This window comes from Anopheles nili, chromosome 2 (genome assembly GCF_943737925.1).
Source record: "Anopheles nili chromosome 2, idAnoNiliSN_F5_01, whole genome shotgun sequence".
Taxonomy (NCBI): domain Eukaryota; kingdom Metazoa; phylum Arthropoda; class Insecta; order Diptera; family Culicidae; genus Anopheles; species Anopheles nili.
In genome coordinates, this window is record NC_071291.1 from 30,030,704 (window position 1) to 30,049,702 (window position 18,999).

The 18,999-nt window shown below is 38.9% G+C and overlaps 7 protein-coding genes across 7 annotated transcripts; 3 read left to right on the top strand and 4 right to left on the bottom strand.

The window, feature by feature from the left end:
* The first annotated feature begins 96 nt into the window (after positions 1–96).
* On the top strand, positions 97–4,251 carry LOC128732055 (phosphopantothenate--cysteine ligase). The gene is made up of 3 exons (XM_053825216.1): positions 97–225; positions 2,045–2,273; positions 2,771–4,251. Exons 1-3 carry the CDS (start codon positions 97–99, stop codon positions 3,361–3,363), a joined length of 951 nt encoding a protein of 316 aa, XP_053681191.1. The 3' UTR covers positions 3,364–4,251.
* A 2,955-nt stretch (positions 4,252–7,206) lies between these two features.
* Positions 7,207–9,505, top strand: LOC128721062 (uncharacterized). Its single transcript, XM_053814771.1, has 3 exons — positions 7,207–9,038; positions 9,129–9,293; positions 9,385–9,505. Exons 1-3 carry the CDS (start codon positions 7,207–7,209, stop codon positions 9,503–9,505), a joined length of 2,118 nt encoding a protein of 705 aa, XP_053670746.1.
* A 116-nt stretch (positions 9,506–9,621) lies between these two features.
* On the bottom strand, positions 9,622–10,821 carry LOC128721112 (uncharacterized). The gene is made up of 4 exons (XM_053814837.1): positions 10,122–10,821; positions 9,973–10,049; positions 9,758–9,907; positions 9,622–9,690 (listed from the first exon to the last, which is right to left on the bottom strand). The coding sequence occupies exons 1-4, from the start codon at positions 10,819–10,821 to the stop codon at positions 9,622–9,624; spliced, it is 996 nt and encodes a 331-aa protein (XP_053670812.1).
* Positions 10,822–11,185: 364 nt separating this feature from the next.
* LOC128721200 (uncharacterized) lies at positions 11,186–12,682 on the bottom strand. The gene is made up of 6 exons (XM_053814927.1): positions 11,938–12,682; positions 11,770–11,868; positions 11,629–11,705; positions 11,460–11,552; positions 11,303–11,395; positions 11,186–11,245 (listed from the first exon to the last, which is right to left on the bottom strand). The coding sequence occupies exons 1-6, from the start codon at positions 12,680–12,682 to the stop codon at positions 11,186–11,188; spliced, it is 1,167 nt and encodes a 388-aa protein (XP_053670902.1).
* Positions 12,683–12,926: 244 nt separating this feature from the next.
* Positions 12,927–14,257, bottom strand: LOC128721121 (exopolyphosphatase PRUNE1). The gene is made up of 4 exons (XM_053814847.1): positions 14,213–14,257; positions 13,659–14,145; positions 13,161–13,591; positions 12,927–13,091 (listed from the first exon to the last, which is right to left on the bottom strand). The coding sequence occupies exons 1-4, from the start codon at positions 14,255–14,257 to the stop codon at positions 12,927–12,929; spliced, it is 1,128 nt and encodes a 375-aa protein (XP_053670822.1).
* A 687-nt stretch (positions 14,258–14,944) lies between these two features.
* Positions 14,945–17,439, top strand: LOC128730348 (serine/threonine-protein kinase Pink1, mitochondrial). The gene is made up of 6 exons (XM_053823393.1): positions 14,945–15,231; positions 15,318–15,432; positions 15,507–16,129; positions 16,222–16,813; positions 16,894–17,010; positions 17,071–17,439. The coding sequence occupies exons 1-6, from the start codon at positions 14,945–14,947 to the stop codon at positions 17,359–17,361; spliced, it is 2,025 nt and encodes a 674-aa protein (XP_053679368.1). The 3' UTR covers positions 17,362–17,439.
* Positions 17,440–17,444: 5 nt separating this feature from the next.
* LOC128721132 (uncharacterized) lies at positions 17,445–18,252 on the bottom strand. The gene is made up of 5 exons (XM_053814858.1): positions 18,228–18,252; positions 17,910–18,128; positions 17,746–17,849; positions 17,623–17,686; positions 17,445–17,560 (listed from the first exon to the last, which is right to left on the bottom strand). Exons 1-5 carry the CDS (start codon positions 18,250–18,252, stop codon positions 17,445–17,447), a joined length of 528 nt encoding a protein of 175 aa, XP_053670833.1.
* Positions 18,253–18,999: the final 747 nt, after the last annotated feature.

The window sequence follows — 18,999 nt, forward strand, 5'->3', positions numbered from 1 at the left end:
ACTATTTAGAAGAATCTACCGAAGGTGATTATTCAATATTATCACTCAGTTTCGGAAAAGGATAAAACCACCAAAAGAAAAAAAGTACTTTTAACCATGACGTCGCACTGGGAGGATTTTTATGCTACTCATCTGCCACCAAACTGCTTTGAAGATAATCGATCGTTGCTGAAGGAATTCTGTGACCGCCACTACAAGTTAAAGAGCCACATCGTACTAATCACGGTAACTATCTTTCCTTTGATATTTGCATCGAAGTTTTTCTTCAATAGTAAAAAAGTTGTTTCGCAAGTGATAAAATAAGCATTCTTAAGGATTATTTTAGCTTAGAAGTCTAGAAGTGTCTTCCGCATCACTTCTGTCAAACTTATTTCTAAATGTCCGAAGCATTGCACAGCGCATGAATTAATTGGTTGTAAATGGAGCACTACGTCCACAGTAACGGTAACACACAGTACTCGTTGGACGACTTACTTTTATCCCTCAACAGGTGGCACATCGTATTGAAGAGTGAAATCATTCCTGATGGAGATCTGTTTGTTTGTTTTGTCAAACCTCCTGGTAGATTTATGGCCCGTTGATAGCAGTTTCAATTTAGTTGTGTTTAAAAAGCATAAATATTTATTTAAGCAGTATCTTAACATCAATATGTACGCATAAGACTAACAAATACCCAACGTGCTGATGCAGCAAAAGGAGTAATACGATAAAAAACCAGTTGTGCGAAGTTTGCCTTTATACAACACCGTCTTTTTCTCGATGAACAGAGCATTATGAGCGCTAAACATTGTATATCTAAGCTAGCGTATTCGACCTAGTACCGACTCCTTAAGAACTTGATGGTACATAACTAAACAAAGGTATTTTGGAGCTTTGAGAGCAGAGCTAGTAGTCTTGCCTGAAGAATGCATTCGGATCTCAGAAAGTCGAAGGAAGAAACTGAACGAACGTAGTTACAACAAAGTCGTATAATGTCTTTGGAGGACGATTTTGGGCACATGGAACGTACGCACTCTGTATAGGTTGAAAGGCCTGAACCAATTAAAGGGTATCCAAATCGAAATAAGCTTCATTTAATAGTCATGAGATACAAAGGTTATATAGTGATGCGTGGAACCGGTGATGGGGTTGCTACAGATTTTCCGATCTTACTGTAAAAGTTTTATTTCAATATTTTGTCATACAAAATACATGTTAAATTGGTTATGCTATATTTACAGACAAACTAACTGTATCATAGAGACAAATATTTTTTTTTAGAAAATAGACTTCTGCCACTATAACCATGGCACGTATATTTAAATGTTATCTCATGGATTGAATATTTTATATAACCAAATTCCCTAGTGAGCAAGTAGGCAGGTGGTCCATGTGTCCATCCCTGCTTGGTCCATGAGCGTTTAGGGAATTGAATCTATAAACCTCGAAGATATATAAATCGCCACGCTCGTAACCGTATGCAGGGGGAAAAAATCGAACGTCCGAAACACAATTTTCTTGATTGAAACAACAGCGGGTCGGAACATATTATCACAGCAACTTATGGTTACAAATCTCGATCACAATTGAGTGGGTCATAAATCGGTTTCGGTTCAGTGCTAAAAATAGCGTAAATATATTGGTTCCATCTATCGACCGGTATCCATACTTCGACCGGTTTTGACGTCATTATCAGTACACTCGAGACTATTATTGTTGTACTATAGTGAATAAAATAATGTTGGATAGTCTGCAATTATTTGCCACGCATTATGTGAAAAGCTAATTACACATTCTTCATACTCTTTGCTTCCGAAGGGTACATGGTAGTAATCAAATAAAGAGGCGTTACTCCTTTGTTCCTTCTTTGGCTTTGTGTCGGAAAATCAGTGTTATAGGAGCAACAGAAGATCAAGAAAAAGTTAACTATGTGAAATTTCAGAGCAGCTTAAATCTCTCCTGTGTTTTTCTACCTAATGCCCATTTACAGGCAAAGGAAGCACAATCACAATTTGGATAAAAAATACCTTAACTTATCTATATTTCTTTCTTAATCATTTTTCAGTCCGGCGGTACGACCGTGCCTCTAGAACACAACACTGTCCGCTTTGTGGATAACTTTAGCGCTGGGAATCGTGGCTCTGCTTCTGCCGAATACTTCCTCGAACATGGCTATGCTGTTATATTCATGCATCGGACTAAATCTTTGGAACCGTTTTCACGCCATTTTACCGGCCAACAATTGTTAGATATGTTAGAGCTACACGAGGAAGGCATGAGCACTTCAATCACTGGTAATTGTTTTGTTAGGGAAAATTATTCTGCTTATATTGCACTTATTTCATTGGCTGTAATTTTTCTCCTAGACAAGTATCGCGAATATATTGTAAATACATTTCTTGCAAAATTTTGCGTCTACACTAATGCAAAGTGGTACGTTATAGGCCAACGTAGGCGAACGTTATTTATAGTGTTGCTCGCGAACCAAATAGTTCGTGGTTTTAGCTTCTAAATTTTGTTTAAATATCAAAATTTTAACCAATTTTATAGGGCTTACAAAAGTTGTATTTTATTGAAAATGTAAACATACAATTTGGTGTCATATATTGTTTGCAAAGTAGTTATTTATACACAGAATACAAAATTCATTACTTCTTTAGGGTGTAGTTACCATTGCCAAAATGTATATAACAATAGCACGCTTTCCAATTGTTGCGATATTCGATGTCATTTCACAATTTAATTTTACTCGTTTCCATCAACCTGTCTTAATTATCTTCTCTTATTCCAGTAAAACCTGACTCTGTGGATGTGTTAGCACCAGTGCTGGATAAATATAAAAATGCTCAGGAAACGCATCGCATGCTGTACATTACATTCACAAGCGTCGTGGACTATATGTGGCTTTTGCGCGCGGCCTGCGAGTCGTTGGCCACCTTCGATCGGAACGCCGTGCTCTTTCTGGCTGCGGCTGTTTCCGATTTTTATGTGCCGCAGGACGAGATGCCGACTCATAAGATCCAGTCCGGTCACGGCGCTCCAACAATTTCACTCCAGCTCGTGCCAAAGATGTTGGCTCCCCTCGTAAGTCTTTGGGTGCCGCACGCTTACGTCGTCTCGTTCAAGCTCGAAACGGACGAAGCGTTGCTAATTGCAAAGTCCCGCGAAAGTCTGAACAAGTACAAGCACAAACTCGTGATCGCCAACATACTACAGACTCGCAAAAACCGTGTCGTGTTCGTGACGCCGAACACCAACTACGAAATCGTGCTGACGAAGGATCAAGCTCTGACCGGGCTTGAGATAGAGGAACCGATCGTGGCCGATGTGGTCCGGAGACATCAGGACTACATCCGCGAGGCAGAGCAGCAAACGCATCAATGACCCACGCGTTCGACCCGACCCCCGTCCAGCAGTGGCCCCGGGGTGCAGGTCGATTGTCACGTTACGTTACCTCATTTCTGCAAAGTGTTAAATCCGGGACGAAAGTACTAGCTGCCACAATCACCTATAATGGTAAACGTGTTGCATAAAGCCTGCAACTCGATTTATTACTTCGCGTTAAATGAGAGAAAAGGTTAGAGAGAGGGAGAAAGAAGGAGAAAAGAAAGGATTATGAAAAACTGTTTTTCCTTCCTTTTCTCTGAGAAGTGTTAATTGATAATTGAAAGAAAAGAAACCATCAGCTAGGAAAGTTTAAAAGTAAAAAGCCAATACTCTATAGACTGGAGATGTGTGAATGAATCGACGGATTTGATGATTATGTTACGTTTATTATCATACTATCACATTCCATTGCTTGTGAATATGAGAAAACGCTCCGGTTTGGGGTTATGCTCGGAATTGTTATTTCATTTGGGTAATTATTTGCTCCTATAGGTTCATTAAAGTGGATCGGGTTTTCCAGAAAGGACAGAATGAAAATTGTATAAAAGAGTTATTCATTTGTTTTTTTTTATTTCGGATGAAATCTTTGAAAATTACTTGTAACTCTAGAAAAATGGAAAAAGAAACACCATAACGATATCTGTGTTGTCGGGCCAAGGGGTGAGTTAAAAGAAAAAGATGTGGAAGAACTGATTGAAACAACAGCATCGATGTAAAGCTATACTGTTTCCTGTGCACTGTGTGTTAGAACATTAAACATCAATCTAATAGTTCCTAGATAACAACAGGAGTGAATGGTTTTGACTGTATTTTCCTTTTCAGCAAAATATCGTTTTGTTTGCTATTACTATTACCTAATAAAATGAGTATACATTCTATAATCAATTGGATGTGTTTCACAATACAAGTGTGCTACATCAAACCAGGATATTAGCTCAGCTAGTACTAATCAGAATAATTGTGCTCAACTGTTTGTAGCATCAATTTCTTTTGTTACGTATGATTTCACGTATTTTATTTTTGTTATGACTCTCTCTTAAACAGAAAATTGTACCGTTTATCTTTTTGGGCAGGACTTGGTAAACTTAATCAATTCAAGAAATGAAATGATTTCCTACAAATGAAAACGTGCACACGTTATCTGCAAAAATCATGTTTGTTATTATATGACTGTTTTTTTAATTGGTAGATTGCTTTCAGTTTTTTATTAAGCTCAGTGGAATTGCCCATGAAATCAAATTGCTTTTTCATCTTGTTCGTTGATTTGCCCATTTAATCAAATCGCTAATATATGTTAATCTAACTTGGTCGAAGTTTGCCAATTCCTGCAGTAAATATATATGTGCGTTCAATTATACCACATAGGAGATTTTTCACGCTATGAACCCAAGTTAACATATGCTTAGAAACCAACATTGAACACGGCTTTACGAAACATATGCAAAATGTCGACAAACATTTGACATTGTGAAAACCGATAACAATGTCCTTCGAATGATTGAGCTTACAACCGAACATGTTTTAATATACGCCAGTCCAAAGTACTCTTTTTCGAACACCTACTACCTGTTGTTTCTACAGGATTTGTATTGCATTTATCGCAAGGTATATAAACATGGAACTTATAATGATGGATGATGTTGCCTATCTAATCGACGGGCCTCAGTGACAAAGTTCCAGTATAACCAACCGATGCAACAAATCCGATAGATGATGGTAGTGATATTTAAAAAAAAACCTTGGATGTAGAGTATTTAAGTGCAGCAGAGTGTACAAAAGCATAGGTATAAGAGTATCTAAAATAGAGCTAATCGAATGTGAACTTTCGTTAGTTAAAATATCAGGAGACAAAACCTTTGGCAAAATAACACACACTTTTGTTGAAATGTGTGCTTCAATATTATGATACACACAATTGTAGTAATACGTATTGTGCCTCCTTTTATACCATTGCAAAGGATCTTTAAATGCGGGAAAAAGGAAAATATACATATAAGCGTAACACGATTATTTATTTAGTATATAACTGTCTTCTTGTTAAATCCAACACGTTGTAAGTGCATAATAGAGAACTACATACACCTTGCGTTTACATATCAAAACCGGAATTAATCTAATAACTTTTACAATATAACAAAAATAATAAGAAGTGAAAAACTTCATAGACATCAAAACTATAAATCAGCGTCATATGTAATAGCAAAAATCAATCAATTTGGTATACAAATACTACTACTAATTAATAACTTGAGCACTAACTTTTCAGTTCATTTATATTTTTCGATTTTGATTTTAGATTTTTTTCAGACTATTGTTAAAACATTAAAATGATTGTATACGTTAGGTTTGTAAAAGATAAACTACTAAGCTGGTATTTATTATTAAAATAATGCAAATTTTTATGTTAATTTTACATTAGTTAGCGGTGCAAGGGTTTGTGGTTGTCATAATAGTAAAGAAACATAAAATAAAATAAAAGAATCGAGGGTGAAACAAAATGAACACTTTTTGTTCCTGATAAACCTAATGCTTGAAGCTAAACATATGCAAAGATAAACTAAAATGAAGACCGTATAATACCACTTGCGACATATTATCTATTCGAAGTAGAAAACATGGAAATGTGTTTATTGAAGCATAGAGCGTTCAGAAGTAGGTGTTACACGAACGACATAAATTAATACGAAAAACTATACTAGATGAAACTGTCTAAAATAATCAGCAGTGGATGATAGATGTAGTAAAACACGAAAGTTATTGCTCGGATGATGATGTTAGGATATGTAGAAGCCACAAACATGAGGAACCAAACCTATCCTAAAGTATTAAAAGTGCTTGCAGTTAAAAGCGGTCCTATACACCCATAGCATAAAATGCAATGATAGCTCCAAAAGAAAATATGTTGCAGTCGATATATCGGCAGAAGCAAATCAGTCCGCATAAATGAAATGAGATCGTAGTATTTGAAAGTACCATCAACCTGTACCAAAAATGATAGATGTGTTTGATTGTTTTTTACGACGTTGGAATTATTTTTTAATCAGTCACCTCAACATAGTAAGATAGGATTGATTTTTTGCGTCATCCAAACGTCGCATAATATATTTGATAATTTTTAAAGAGTTCTTCGTTTTCGGTATTTTAGACAATGTTAATAGCAAATAATTGTTATATTTAAATATTTATGTTAGTATGACTGAACTTCACAATTGATCATTCATACATAATAAGAGAAACAGAAACCAGAAAAATGAGATGAGAAAATGAACAGAAAACCAAAAGAACCATATATATTTAGTAGAACAGTTTAAAAGATATATACATTTAGCGATAACGTATATATACAAAAATATATACTTATATACTTACGCATATAAAAATTAATTCGTATACATATAACACTATAACGGGCTATAATAAACAAAGGGTAAAATATAAAAATGTTGTTTATGTAATAATTTAACGGACAATCGTAGGCATTAATTCTTCCTATTGATTGGTATCTCAGCAAAACTTCGTGAAATGGTTTGATTTCAGCTAATTAAAAAATGGATTTCTTTCGTTTTTCTAACATATTTCTATTACTTTAATGCCTTTCTTCAATCAAAGCAATCCGGTGGCAGTTAAACATTGCCTTTTTTCGAGCAAACTCGTAACAAAAGTTGTTGTGTGAAATTTTACGTCTAAATTATATAATTTTATGTGCTTTCAGGCATACGTTTCCTCAAGCCAGTTTTCAAATCGCTGAAGTAAGAAGACTAAAACGTATTCGATAACTTTCGGGCACCTGCCTCCTGGATTAAAGGCCCTTCTAGGTCACTTTCGTGTTGCTTCGTTGCGATGTCGGAGAGTGGCTTCTCACAAATCATAACGAGTGGGTGCCTTTACACGGATGCCGATGCAGGCCCAAACGGGATACGTCGCTCCGCACAGCGGCGAGGCATCCAGATGCAGCAGGATATGTCGCTGAAGAGCGAACCAAAGGAATTTCCCCTGTATGAGACGGCCTCATCTGGGGACGTTCGCCGTATGCTTGTCGATCACGGAACCTACGCCAAGCGGTTCGAAACCACGCTAACGTCGATTGACGGCGAATGGGACGTGAATCGGTACGACAACTACGAGGCAGACCCGCGAGAACGCGACCGTCGTACGGGCCAGCATCCGAAACAAGAAACGTACGAAGGGAATGGATACTTTCACACGCGCAATCCCAGAATGCCCGCGGTTCGGCTAAAGGTGGCCCACCAAGACCCAATCTCGATCCGACCGAGAAACAAGAATCCGCAGATTGTAAACGTTTGCCAGACGTTTCGCTTTCCGGACAACTTCATCACGCAAAACAACGCCAACCGGGTGGCACAGCATCAGGAGCACATGCTGCAGCAGCAACGTCCCGTCCCAGAACCACGTCGAGCACCGATTCAACTGCTATCCCCATGCCACAGCACCTATCGCAGCCGATCGCGACTGGGCGGATTCTTTGGTGTCTATCGACGCCACCGAAACATGCACAGCCAAACGAGCCGTACACTGCTCGAACTGGTGGAATCCGAGCAGAAGCTGCAGCTGCAGTCCGTGGGATCGACGGCCGTGCCACGGACGGTGATGAACCATTCCTTTGGTGGCCACCGTATGCCGGAAGATTCCGTGCTGGCCACAAGCGCAAGTGAAACATCCATCGGGGAAGGGACCGATATTCATCCGAGGGTCCCGCCAACGGAACGGAAGGCAAAGATGGCGCTGGCTCGGGAACCAGCGCGGACGGGAATAGGTCGCTCATCACAGGTACCATACTTCGACCGTACCAAAAGGAACCGATCGTGTACGAAGCTGGTTGATGGTGGCGCCACGATGGGTGGCCATTATGGAAGGAGCAGCAGGACACCTGCTGTATCTAATGGCGGGAAATCCGCCCGGTATTTGGCGAAGCCGAAAGCTGACCATCGACGCTCACTTGGTGAGGATGCGCTTGAGTGTCCGTTCGTTGATGATCCTTTTGCTTCGATGACGAGCCGCAATCGCAACCGACCGTTCATGGCTGAGGACGCTGACTCGATCGATGACAATGAAGGTTTGGATGACGAAGAGGACGTATCGGACGTGGACCCGCTGGATGAACAGGATAACGATCGAGAGGACCTCAACGAGTCGAATGATCTAGAAGTGGATGAAGAGGAAGAACAGGACGACGAGGTTCAAATGGGTGATGCTTTTGGGCACCGACGAAGCCACGTGGCGGCTACTGGAGACGCCCGTTCAGCCAGTGTGAAGGAAGGTTCGATCGGGATCTCGGGGATTGTAGACAAGCTGCAGGACAACGTGTGGGAGGTGTGCCTCGAGGGTATTTGGGATCTGATGGATATGGCGGGCCGAATCGACTGGAAGCTGCAGGAGAAGTACATCACCGTCATCAACCGGAAGCTGATCGAGTTTCTCAAATCTCCAAGGACGGCTCTGTGCCGTTCGGCGTGCCAAGTTTCCGGGGAGCTCTTCCGACAGGCTAAATCGACGAAGCGACCCGAGTTTGACGAAATGGTCGATATTTTGCTGTGTAAAACGGCGGATCCGAATCGGTTCATTCAGAAGGATGCCAACGTGGCATTAGACAAGCTGGTGACGTACATTCCTACGCCGCATACTGTACGGGCAATATCGAACCGGGGAACAATGTAGGTGTCTCTTTTACTGCACACATTCTAAAATTCTGCTCTAAATTTCATAGTGATTACCGTTCCCTGATCGATTGCATTTGTTTGCAGCCATCGGAATCCACTCGTACGAACTGCAACTGCTCGGTTGCTCGTGTGTGTTTGTGTCGTATCCGGACTGGATGCAATCCTTGGTGCCACGGCCAACACGCGCACGCGCAAAACTATCCTTTCGATGTTGGCTAAATTTCTAACGGACAAAAATCTCGAAACAAGGTATTTATTATTTTACGTACACTTTACGTACACTTTCGGCAGGTATTTGATATTTATATGATTGTGTTCTCATCGATTGTATCATTTGTAGAAAATTTGGAGAACGACTTTATCGCATGTTGCGAAAGCATAAATTTTTCGATGAATATTTCTACAAGGACATGGACAACAATCTGCGCACGAATCTTAAGCGAGTGTTAAAAGGCGTTTAGCAGCGTCAGGCCAGTAGTACTGAAATTTTTCCAAAACTAATACGCTATCTTAGTGCTATGTTCTACGGTTCGATAGAATTGTAAGATTAAAAACATTGACGAAAGTCGGACAATCTTCACGTGTTTTGTGATTTTTGATCAAATTGAAACATGATAACGACATATGTGGCGGATGCTGCAAGTGTCTGGAAAATAACAAATCCAGTTGAGTATTAATTTTATTTTTGCACTAGTAGGACGTGTTTAGCGTACCGAACCAAACAGCCTATAATTGATTGAGTACAGTCCGTTTGCAGTGAATTCGAAGGGCTGTAGCTTGGTGCGCACGATCAGATTGTGGAGCTGATCCCACAAGCACTCAGGGTAGAAGGGTTTCAACAAGCTGCAACGTATATCGTTCATCTGCCAAAGATAGGTAAACATTACATAGGCTAGAATTCCGTTTGAGTTTGTCCGATTTTTCGTACCTTTTCTGTGGCGAGATTGGCGGATTTGCACAAAAACAGCAGTAAAAGGGTCGAGAATGCAACATCAACCATTTGCGCTAGAACCGAGCAGTACATATACGGAAAAAACAAATTATTCTTCTACATCCAGAACACGGTATGCAACTTACCATAGAATGGGAGCATCTGCATAGGAGTTCGAAATTGAAATGTAATGTTTATGAATAGATACACTACAATTGCTGCCGTAGACCATCCAAACAGAGAGTTCATCATGATCAAGCACTTCTGTAAACGTCCAAAGAGATGGTCAACACGTTGAAGCATGTTACAGGAATGTTCACTATGTTGTTGCTCTTGGTCCTCTGTAAAGCCTCTGTTCACTCCTTGTGAGTTGGAAATCTCTGACAAAATTACACTCAAGTGAGAAGCGATAAGCTCCATTAGAAATATTTGCTGATTTATACGGACAAGGACAATCAACGAAGGGGTGACAAGCATTAATGCCACGCTGAGTTTGCGCAAACCAAGTTGAACCAACAGGGTCGTTCGAAATGCACATCTAGCAATACCGATGGCGTACATAGCATAGAAACTTATACCGAAGCGCCATCTTCTTCCGGGCAGTAGCAACGATTCGATTTGTAATAGTTCTCGCATTAGCAGCTGAAGTCCTTTCCCGGACAGCAGTGCTTGAGTGACGATTACGAAGCTAGTTAGTAGTATGCTTGTGCTGATGAACCAACCAGCGAAGTCCTGTTCCAGGTGAATGCTATAAATTATGACTTGCTGAGCCACGATGAACGCAACAATACAAAAGCCGTACAGCGTATTGAAAAAGGTTTTCCAAAAGTGGCCGCCGGTGACCATGATTGGCATAAGTCCACAGGCTTTGAATATACCAAGATTGATGCACTCTTCCATGGCTGGTTTAAAGATTACTAAGCCAGTTCGACGTTTTGTCGGGTTTTACCATCAAGCAAGTGTGAAGTAGACAAGGCTAAGAAGATTAATGCGCACCGTTTAAAATATTCATACCGAAACAACGCAACTACTAATGGGCTGTTATATCATGTACGATGAGTGAAACCGAGCATTTATTTATGCATTTTTATTGCACATATTAGAAAGTTGAATTAACGGAATAGCAAAGAATTTTTAAGCGATTTCGATTTGTAAAGCATTTTACCTATTAAAAACATTTCTGCTAACATACAACTGCGGTGTTATGAAGTTAGTTTTGAAAGTCAAATTGAAGCAATATGATGAGATATGTTGCGATCGAAGCCATGACCTGTAGTTGGGAAAAGATCCATTAGCCATCATATTATTCAAAGAACAATCAAATTACCAGATGAAAAAACTTCAGATCAACTTGAAAGAAATTCATAACAGTGAATGAAATAGGCTGGTGTAGGATCTGGTTACCGAACTGCTCAACCAACTGTTAACGAGATAATTGCAAAGATGTGATCCTTTACTGACATAGTTTTTAAGACAACCGTTACCTCCGATTCGATGTCTAGTGAATAGTTCGTTTTTCGATGTCCTGACGGTTGGATGGATTCAATTTTGTGCAGATTATTTAAGACCAGCTGTGCCTAAAAATCACGTTTAATTCATTCCCGCGAAACTGAGAATAATGTGCTACCCGTTTATAGTGGAATATAATTTTACCTCTCTTATAACCATTTCACCCACATAGGTTGTAGCAAAGAAGTAGAAAAACACTACCACGATCATTAGTCCCGGTTCTGTGTAAGCATTTGTTCAGGATTAGAATGTAGAAGACCAACGAACTTTAAATTACTTCATTACCTAACGTATCGATGATGGTCAATCCTTTTTGTTTAAACTGCACAGAACAAACATAGAACAAGTGAAAGCTTTTTGCCGTCAGAATGAAAAAAAATATCCCTGAAAAAACATAATGTAATGCATAAAATATGCGTTAAGATAAAATAAACTTGATAAAATGCAGCCTACCGAACACAGTCACATTTTGTAGGCCATATTCATCATTCAAACAGTTAACTGTTTCAAAACAGTGTATTTGAGCAATGGCTAACGATTTGATTCCTCTGCAAAATCGAATATTTGAATTCTCCCAATTCTTGGTGGGTTGCTCTTTGCGGCGGTTTGCGATTTCAATCATTTTCTCCAAGTGTAACCCCATGTACCGCATTCGCTTCCATATATGGTAACTTATCACCAAAAACAGCCCGTGTGTTAGAAAAATCACAAATAATCCGTGAACTTTGAATGCTGACACCATAGCATTAAAATTATTGCTTCGAAATACATCCACCAGGACCAACGCAACAGCAACAAAAACCGTGCATCCGATGCTAAATGCACAATGCATTGGAAGTATTTGAGAGGGATCTTCATGCATATTGACTGTATACAATACTGCATCGAGGTCATTCAGGCATTGCAAAATGTGAGCCTTCGGTTTGTGAAAGAATTTAGTTAACGAAGAAACATATATTGTGAATACAGTAAACGCAATACCGATAAGCGTTAAAAGGTCGATCACACTCAACACTAAATCTTGTGGGTAAAGCATGTTTCGTATATCGAACATGCACAATATGAATGAACCGCAACTAATGGTAATTAATATCATGGTATAGATACATCGTTGGCATGAGTGCGAACTCCTATCATCGGCAATAATCGGTCCGCCGAAAATGTTGTGGACCCACGTAACTATATCTTTTAACCGCATTGTCAGGCTTATACTAAGCGCTAAGCAGTTTTTCTTTAGTTTCACATACTACCAGAAACAAACCAATCAAGTACAAACTTGTAATTAATGATATCAAATTTATCACAGTAGAAAGGGTGATGGAACCTATTGACCCCCGCACTGATTGCGTGTACACAAGTGATACATAAATAAAGCCAAAATACCGGGGTTTCATTAAATAAGCAAGAAAAGCCAAATTCAAGAAGACAAAACGCAATTTTATTCATTTTTCCACACCACTAAGCACATTTTTAATAACTGGGATAAGCTGTTTTCTTGAAGCCTTCAAATTGTGTTGTTGAAAAAATGTGCCACCACACGACTCGCTACTATTTAATTTTTCTAGTTCGAAGTTCGTCTCTTTACATTCTTGAAGCGCTGTAATGATCTATAAAATTAATCAGTGAGTAATTTTATAATTTTTTAAGTAATAATGAGTTAAAACTTGGCTTCTTACTCTTGCGGCCAATGGTTCATTGTCAACTGGAATGACGCCTATATCTCGGCGAACACTGCCATCTGGAAGAACTTTCATCCCGAGTAACACCACAACATTGCTCCGAGTATTGCTCGTGAATCTCTTAAAATGTTCACTTTGATCGGGAATTTTAATATAGTCCTGAACAGCCATTGGAAAGCCAGGTAAAGAAACTATTTGATCATGTTGTGAAACGATCTTTAAATCTTTCAATAGTAGCTGATATGCGTTTAGCTCTGAAACATCGCTACGAGCCGCGACAAGCGACTTGAACAATTCTTCTCTGATTTTTTTTCGGTTATCTTTATTAATACCTAGTTTTTCTTCAAATTTCTCTGCAATTTCATAATCAAGAGGTTTAGCTTTATCTGCTTGCTTGGAAAAATTCACTGTGTCTAACACGATAGCGCCTATATTAGAATATCGATATTATAAAAATGGTGCGAAATTATTAATAGCATATACATAAGAGCTTACCATATAAGAGTTCCATGCCAATGCAATACCCTTCCAACGGTTCTAATAGCGCATTGTTTAAAATTTCTCTGCCAACTAACGACGCACATGATCCAACTATCTCAATTGTAGTGAATGCATTAACGTTAAGTTGAGAATTGCTATCGATTGGGCGATGATCGAAGATGCCTAATACGTTCTGCTTAAGTTTCGTTACATGATGATCCACTAGGACAATATTCAGAGTTGTTTCATTTTCCCAATCGATCTCGTCCGTGCAGATCAAGGCATCGAGCTTGATTCCTGCCTTTTTGAGGTAAAATGTGACTTCGGTTTTCAACGGTAACTCGTCACGGATCACGTTCAGTACTGGAAACACGACAGTATCTCTTGTATGCGAAGTGCCCAAAAGGATAGGTTGGCATTGTAAGTGGAAAGCCATCGCAATCGAACATACTGCAGAATCCAAATCACAGCTCTCATTACCGATTACAACAATTTTGTTTACCTTAAAGAAAATTGAACACACGCGAAGTGGTAGATTTAAAAACATAGATATGATTTGAAATGCTTACAGCAGTTTTAAATAAACTCCGGCATCGTAGCAAATAATTATTCATTTTATGAATTCGATCTAATGCGAGGTTTTCTTGATACGTTTTACAAATAGGCGCTTAGATTAAAAGTTTGTTTATAATTTGTAACAGCTGACTGACTAGTACAGTATGAAAGTACTTTCAAATATGCTCGTTTCGCAAAGAGAGACATCTGTTATACACATTAATGTTATACAAGCCAACAAATTTATTATTTCAATGAGACAAGGCTTAGAAATTTAATAGAATTAGAAAGCTATTAGTTGCTATGAAGTAAATGTAAAATAAAAACTGTTTTTTCACTCGTTCACACTCCAGAATATTCCACGCGAACAACATTATTTCTGGTGTACGTGACTGACGTTATTCCGTTTGACGTTTCATACTCACAGTGTTTGTGTTTTGATCCGCAAGGTAAAATTTTCGTTCCAAAATTATACGTACTTAATTCGTGCATAACTAAAATTTTGAGCATCAAGTGCATCTGCATGCAGTTTGCATTCTAGATTTGATGGAACTGTATAACTTGCTCACCGATCGGGCGATTCAGATTTTTCTTTATATTGTTACAAATTGACAAAATTATTATTATTAGCGATCATCTTTACGTCGTCATTTACGGTCAGCGTGTGAAGTTTTTTTTATCCGCACGTACAGCAGTTACGCAAATAATAACAACGAAAAGAAGCGGCTCAGTTAAACAGGAGCAAAATGTCCTTTCGTTTGCTGACCACTCGGTTGTACAAACATGGTCGCCTGCTCGTTCAGAACTATCTCAAGAGGGATATACATATTAGTAACGTTTGGGCAAATCCCACGGAAAACATAAAAGTGACCAAAATTAACGAATCACTTAAGCATGATCTACGGATCAACGAGTTCCGGAACAATAGTTTCCTGCGGTTCGGCAACCAGGCACGTCGTCTCTTCATTGACAATGTGTTAAATAGGGTTACTAATCCATTCTCGGTGGATTTGCGCCTGCAAGCTACGAAGAAGTAAGTGCAATGCGTAGCCGAATATGTCTCGTTGGCATGGAAATGTTGCTACTCATTTTAAATGTAATCACTTTTTACATTTGCAGACTGTTGTACGGTGATTCGACTCCCTTTTTTGCGCTTGTAGGTGTGAGTTTAGCCTCGGGAGATGGCGTTCTGACTAAAAACGATCAACTGGAAGCAATATGCTGGGAGATTAGAGTATGTGTCCCTCTATGCAAATTTCCTATTTTTGTTCGTTATTTTGAATGACTACTATTACTTCTTTTACACAGCACGCAATGTCTAACTTCCAACAGAAAGTTGGTGAAAAGGATATCGAATCTCGTCTAGATGAAGAGTTTGGATTACAGGATTTAAATATTGGCAAGCCTATTGGCAAGGGCTGCTCGGGGGTCATTTATGCTGCTTCGTTAAAAGAAGCGACTTTAAACGATGATGATACTTTTCTAGACACCAAAACTCACCACAAAACATCAGAAATGGCACAATCAGCTGTATCAGAGGCTTGGATGGAACAGCAAGACTGCTCTGAACAATCGAGCTACACGGGTCCATTGTTTATACCTGAAAGAACCCCATCAGTTATGTTACGCCAGATGGCAAATAAAAGCGAGGCGCAATCGAAGACAACCAACAATCGCAAAGTTCGCTTCAATAGTGAAACGCGAGTAAGAACCATGTCGGAAAATGCCGCATCCAACCGCGACAAGGCTAGTAGTTTATTGCATGAAGAATCATACGATGAATATGGCTGTAACATTGAAGAGTACCCATTAGCTCTAAAGATGATGTTCAATTATGCAATTCAAAGCAATGCGATGGCGATCCAGAAAGCTATGTTCAGTGAGATCGTTCCAGCAAAGAGGCGACCAGCTGAAAATGTATTGGAGAAAAAGTATGTAGTAGAACGGTAAAATGGTAACACGTGGTATTGTTATCTAGAATAAGTAGACAAATTTGAGATGTAATTTGAAACATATTTTCTAGCCTCATGGAAACGACAAATGTTCTGCCTCCACATCCAAACATAGTAGAGATGTATGGGGTATTCTGTGATCAAGTACCGGATCTTTCAATGTCTGCAACACTCTATCCGATGGCTTTACCACAGCGACTGAACCCGCAAGGTTGCGGACGCAATATGAGTCTCTTCTTGTTAATGAAACGGTACAGCATAAATTTAAAAGACTATCTTGCGCAGCCTGGCCTGGATATGCGCACTCGTATTTTGCTGTTCGCTCAGTTGCTAGAAGCTGTGGCACACTTGAACCGTCATGGAGTGTCTCACCGTGACATCAAATCGGACAACATCCTAATTGATCTTCGTCCGAACATGCCGCCGACGTTGGTGCTGACAGACTTCGGGTGTTGCATTGCCGATAAACGCCACGGACTGCGTATACCATACACTTCCGACGAGATTGTTAGAGGAGGCAATATGGCTTTAATGGCCCCAGAAATTATTGGACAAATGCCGGGAGTATTTGCGGAATTGAACTACACCAAGGCTGATCTTTGGGCATGCGGTGCGATTGCGCATGAAATTTTTGGCAACGAAAATCCTTTCTATTCGGGCGTGGTGAGTAACAATAGAGATTTGATGTTTTGATTACTGTATCACGAAAGGTACGGCATAAGAATGTCTATTTTAAATTTCAGAATTCCGAACCCAAAAATATAACATATGAGGAAGATAAGTTGCCGCCATTAGGCGAGAATGTTCCGAAATTGATCCAATGTCTTGTACAGAATATTTTGCGGAAGAATCCTAACAAGGTAAGTGCTACGGTGATACTATTGGGTGAGAAAATAATTCATGATGGTTTGTGCTCTTAGCGTTTGAGCCCGGACATCGCAGCCAATGTGATACAACTGTTTTTGTGGTCGCCATCGGCATGGTTACGCGATGGTTACGTGCCGTCCAGCAATGAAATACTGCAGTGGCTACTTAGTCTGACAACCAAAATCCTATGTGAAGGTCCGCTACGAGTAACTCCAGATGATACTATGGGGCGCAGAACATACACAGAATACCTGTTAATTGCCAGCTTTCTCACCCGGGTGCGCCTGGAACGAGTTAAACGTGCTCTTGGTTGGATACACACGGTCAACACTGATTGTTTGTAAGCTTTGTGATATTGCTTCCTGTGAAACGTAAAGATAGTGCGGGTTCAATAAAGATATTTATTATATTCTTCCGTTAAATGGGCTCATGCGTTGGCTAGTTTTTTGTTGAGCACTGATAAAAATCCAATCAAATCTCCCGTCTCGCGGAGGATTGATTGAATAGTTTCAATATTTTCGCGATAAGGATGCATCCGTTCAACTAAGAAAAAAACAAAGCAAATAAATATTACTCCTTTCAACAGCATAGATTATATATCTTACGCGTAATTCCTTTGTCGGTATATGCAAAATAAACTTTTGTCCTATGTATATCATTAAACATTATCTGTAAGAGTAATATGCATGGGTTGTACATGTAATTCAAAAGGTACACATTATCCATACCTCAAATATTTTCTTTTCTGGTGAGCAGCTAATTGATATACCCAAAATTCGTTGAAGGTTGCTAAACTGTTCATAAAATTTTTTCTTAGGTTTTGAAAAATTATCTAAAATTAAACCATATACAGTTATATATGTTTTTGGTTTCTTATAGAGTACGTGCATACCTTGCGAAGGAATCGTGTTTTGTTGTTGTGGAACAATTCGATTCTTTTTTAATTTGTATTCATTTTCGATGGCACTATAGAGTTTGCATGAGAGCGCATTCAAATCATTCGAAGCACTTAGTTTTTGGTTTTCTTTCTCAGCAATACTTGCCTTCAGCTCATGTGCCTTGTTCAGTAGCTCTTGCAAATAATTTTGAGTTAATATATTATCATTATTATCTGAAAAATAATCAAAATTTTTAAGGCAAATGTTGAACTCTACCGTTGTTTGAAATTTTCGTGCGATGACAAATACAACTGTATCTTATTGTCATTTACCTGTTTTATTTATAGAAGTATCCATGATGAACAATTTATTTGGTTGTAACCTTGTATTCTTTGATAAAACTCCAAATAATTTTCAAATCGGTTTTTGTACAAGCATACACAACTTAAAACCTCCGCGTTCAAAAATAACATACTTCTACTGTCAGTTGCTGATTTTGAATTGTAAATAATAAACTGTCAGAATAATACGCTGACGAAACGGGCGAAATCGGTTAGGTTTATAGCTTGACGTAGGATTTAAATGTAATGATCTATTTATGGCAAGCCTAAATTTATTCAATTGCTTGCTTTGATTAGCACAATTAAATTGTTATAGATATTTATTAGCAAATTTCAGCCTGACTATAATTATTATTCAAACTTCTTTTTAACTGGTCTTTTATATAGTGCTCGATTCAACTACTGATTTAAGTATTTCTATGGAACTATCAAAATATTTTCATACATTTCCATGGTTAATTGTTTTACAATGTGTACAGAGTGGTCACACTCTTTCAATGTACTTCCGCTGTTCTTAAGTCCGGTTGAAAAACAAATCCAGTACATTCTCAAATTAATACAAATATCTAACAATTTTCCTTATGTTTAGAAAGCTGCACTAAAGCTGGGTGGTTGGTGCACATGCGGAATGTGCTGTAATAGCGCATGTGCATAAAATGCGGGAAATTCCCATTGCTTTACAGCACATATACACACACGCATAAGCTATCGACGGTGTGCTCAAACAGGTTTATCTCCGATGGAGCGTTTGTTTGTTGGATCG